Source organism: Quercus suber, unplaced genomic scaffold (assembly GCF_002906115.3).
Source record: "Quercus suber isolate HL8 unplaced genomic scaffold, Cork oak 2.0 scaffold_158, whole genome shotgun sequence".
Lineage (NCBI taxonomy): Eukaryota > Viridiplantae > Streptophyta > Magnoliopsida > Fagales > Fagaceae > Quercus > Quercus suber.
The window spans coordinates 1,136,053-1,139,292 of NW_027069619.1; the positions used below are offsets into that span (position 1 = coordinate 1,136,053).

Consider the following 3,240-nt stretch of genomic DNA (forward strand, 5'->3'; position numbering starts at 1 on the left):
ACCTCTCCACAATCATTCAACCATTGCAACTTATATGGTCTAGGGTCTTTCAAGGTAGGTAAATTCAATTTTTCCACTAAAGTAGTGCTAGCCACATTAGTATAGCTTCCCCCGTCAATGATCATACTACATACCTTATTGTTGATGTGGCATTTAGTATGAAAAATATTCTCCCTTTGTTGTTCCATATCATCGTCTTTGACTTGGGCACTTAAAGCATGCCTAGCCACAACTCACCCACCCTCCATTGGATACTCCACATTATTGTCACAAGCATCCTCAAGTGATGGAATCTGGTCATCATCTCCCTCACTTTCAGTTTCCACCTCTTCATCAATACGTGCGATCATGGTCCTCTTATTTGGGCATTGTGAAGTTATATGACCTACTCCCAAACAATGAAAACACTTAATATCACGATTACGAGTTTGGGATTCATTTTTACCTTTGTTGACATTGGGAGCTTCACCTCTCCTTTTTGGTGGTTTGGTTTTGGACTTGAAAACAGCTCCTTTGTCTTTCCTCCCATTTGACCTCCATGAAGTAAAAGAGCCTGAATTTTAAAATGACCAAGTTCCTTTCCTTTTAAACTGTCGTTCCACCTTTATTGCCATGTGCACCATGTCCTCCAACTCTATGTAGTGCTACAACTCCACCACGTTGGCAATGTCCCGATTCAGCCCATTCAAAAATCTTGCCATAGTAGCTTCTCTATCCTCCTTTACATTAGCCCGAATCATGGCAATCTCCATCTCCTTAAGATAGTCATTCACACTCCTGTAGCCTTGAGTAAGACTCTGTAATTTTAGATACAAGTCCCTATAGTAGTGACTAAGGACAAACCGCCTCCTCATAGTGGCCTTCATTTCCTCCCATGTCTCAATAGGCCTCTCATAGTTTCTCTTTCTGTTCATCACAAGTTGATCCCACCATATAATAGCATAGTAAGTAAATTTAATCACAACTAGTTTTACCTTTTTCTCCTCGAAGTAGTTGTGGCACTCAAAGATGAACTCCACCTTCTTCTCCCACTCCAAATACACTTCTAGATAATTTTTCCCTTGGAACAATGGTATCTTTATTTTGATGTTTCCTAGGTTTCTGTCAGTCCCATTGCCATCTTGGATCTCTTCGAAAACCTTTACCATGCCTTTCTCCCCTTGGCACAAACCTGCCCTCATTGTTCAATGAAGCTTGATCCTCTCCATCTTCAAACTCATCGTCATGGTAGTCATTTGAATCATCCACACGCGCACACCTTCCTTGCCTTCTAGCATTAAGGGCTCTTTGGGAACGCTCCTCACGCAAAGAAGTAATAATAGCGTCTTCCCTATCCATCCGATCCCGAATATCATTAAACACCACGTTCATACGTTCAAATTGTTATTGCATAACCTGCAACATGATGGATGACTCCTCCCCTCCATTGTTTAATGCTTCGCCCCTGGAAGACATAATTTTGAAACTACAAAGAAATGTTAGAAATAATTCCTCACAACACTCCTTCACATATTTACACTCAAATTATGTCACTCACACTCATGTTTCACTCTTAAATTGGCTTTCTCCCGATATTAGTCTCACATTCTCTTGCCTTTTTCCATTCGTAGCTTCTCCTTTTAAGTTCTGCTTAAACTAATAAACTTGATCAAGAAATTCAACTTGTAGTTTTTAAACTAATACCAATGGTAAGAAAATATGACAAAAACACAAAATCAAAGGAAAAGGACAAAAGAAAATAATATTTTGGTATGAGAGAATTGAAACTACAAACAAATTTTTTTTTTTTTTTCTGGGAGCTTGGTGCACGATTTTAACCTAGTGCACATCAGAAAATAAGAACGAGGAATAAAGAACACAAAAAGAACAAGACAGGATGATAACAGAAAACAAAAGATAAAGGGAAAGAAAACTAATTTTAGAACCTGTGCTCTGATACCAAATGATGTGAACCTCAATCGACACGCTTTGAGACCAAACAAAAATATTGGAATACTTGCCCAAGAAAACTAAAATTTAGATTTTTTGATAGAAACCTTAACCCAACGTTTATAATTGAAACGCGAACCAAAGGTATAAGTGTAACACCTTGACCTAATGATTATAATTGAATCACAAACCAAAGGTATAAAGTTTGAACGCCACAAGCAAGAATTCCTGATAAGTTCACATTTCTTGAAGAACCAAAAGAAGAGCAAAGCCTCACCTTGTCTGATTTTTTATTCAATAATTCCCTATTACAAAGAGTGTATGCTATTTATAAGACATGCCTGAAAATAGAAAATATAAAAAAAAAACGTACTAAATAATAAAACCCTAAATAAAAGTTGATTTTGGTCTAAAATTAGCAAATCCAAAATAGGAAAATAATAAAAGCCCTAAATTAAGGTAGATTTGATCTGAAATTATAAGCTCCAGAGTAGGAAAAATGTCTATTAACTGATATGGAGCGGGAAAGTCAATCAGCCATTAATCCACGCCATAAATCACGCCCAATTAAGTCAGATCAACCCTCAATAGCTTGGATTAAATTTATTACGCCTTCGTCTTCCTTTGGGCCAAGCTTGAAATGTCCTGCGTTAGAATCAACTCAAATCTCTTGAATTAGCCCATTAAGTGTTTCTTTGATCTTCTTGGATCTTGCTTTAGTAATAGGCCCAACTAGAACATGCAATGGATCCTTAAATGCTTGTTGATTCTCATCATTAGTGCTGGCTTTATGTTGGCAATGAGTTCTGGCTTTTTGTCAGCAAATTAGTTTCAACTTTGTGTTAGCAAATTGAGTTCTGGCTTTGTGTCGGCATTGTCATGTGGCCTTGGGTTTAAGTTTTTAGTTTTGGAATGATGTTTTTATTTCTCACAGTATAAGTGTGTGTGTGTGTGTGTGTGTGTGTGTGCGCACGCGTGCGTGCACGCGCATGTGTGTGTATTGTAAGCGACCGCGACCTCGACCTCGGCCTGCCAATTTTTTCTCAAACTGGGCCTAACCCATGCGAACAGTTGGGTTCGTGATGCTCAAAATGTCGAATTCACTGTAAACTGTACTCCCCCCTAGATTGAGGGTTTCACATGGCATCGCCACTTATTTAATTTAAATGGAAAAATAAGAAAACCTTCACTATAAAAAAAATGCTTCTATTGTATTAATATATATAACAATTTACATCAATTTTGTAACAAAAATTTACAATACTTTTTTAGTCCTAGATACAATCTAAGAAAGTAAATTACATTGCTTTG

The 3,240-nt window shown here is 37.4% G+C and overlaps 1 protein-coding gene across 1 annotated transcript in view; it reads right to left on the bottom strand.

Moving 5' to 3' along the window:
• The window catches only part of LOC136069243 (uncharacterized), a 2,166-nt gene extending 985 nt beyond the window's left edge, over nt 1–1,181 (bottom strand). Inside the window, exons 1-4 of the mRNA XM_065777551.1 lie at nt 649–1,181; nt 446–534; nt 238–385; nt 1–126 (exon numbers count right to left, since the gene is read on the bottom strand). The exon at nt 1–126 is cut by the window's left edge and continues 4 nt beyond it. Of these exons, the coding sequence (XP_065633623.1) occupies nt 1–126; nt 238–385; nt 446–534; nt 649–1,181 (896 nt within the window). The remainder of the gene's footprint in view (nt 127–237; nt 386–445; nt 535–648) is intronic.
• Between the last annotated feature and the right edge of the window lie 2,059 nt (nt 1,182–3,240).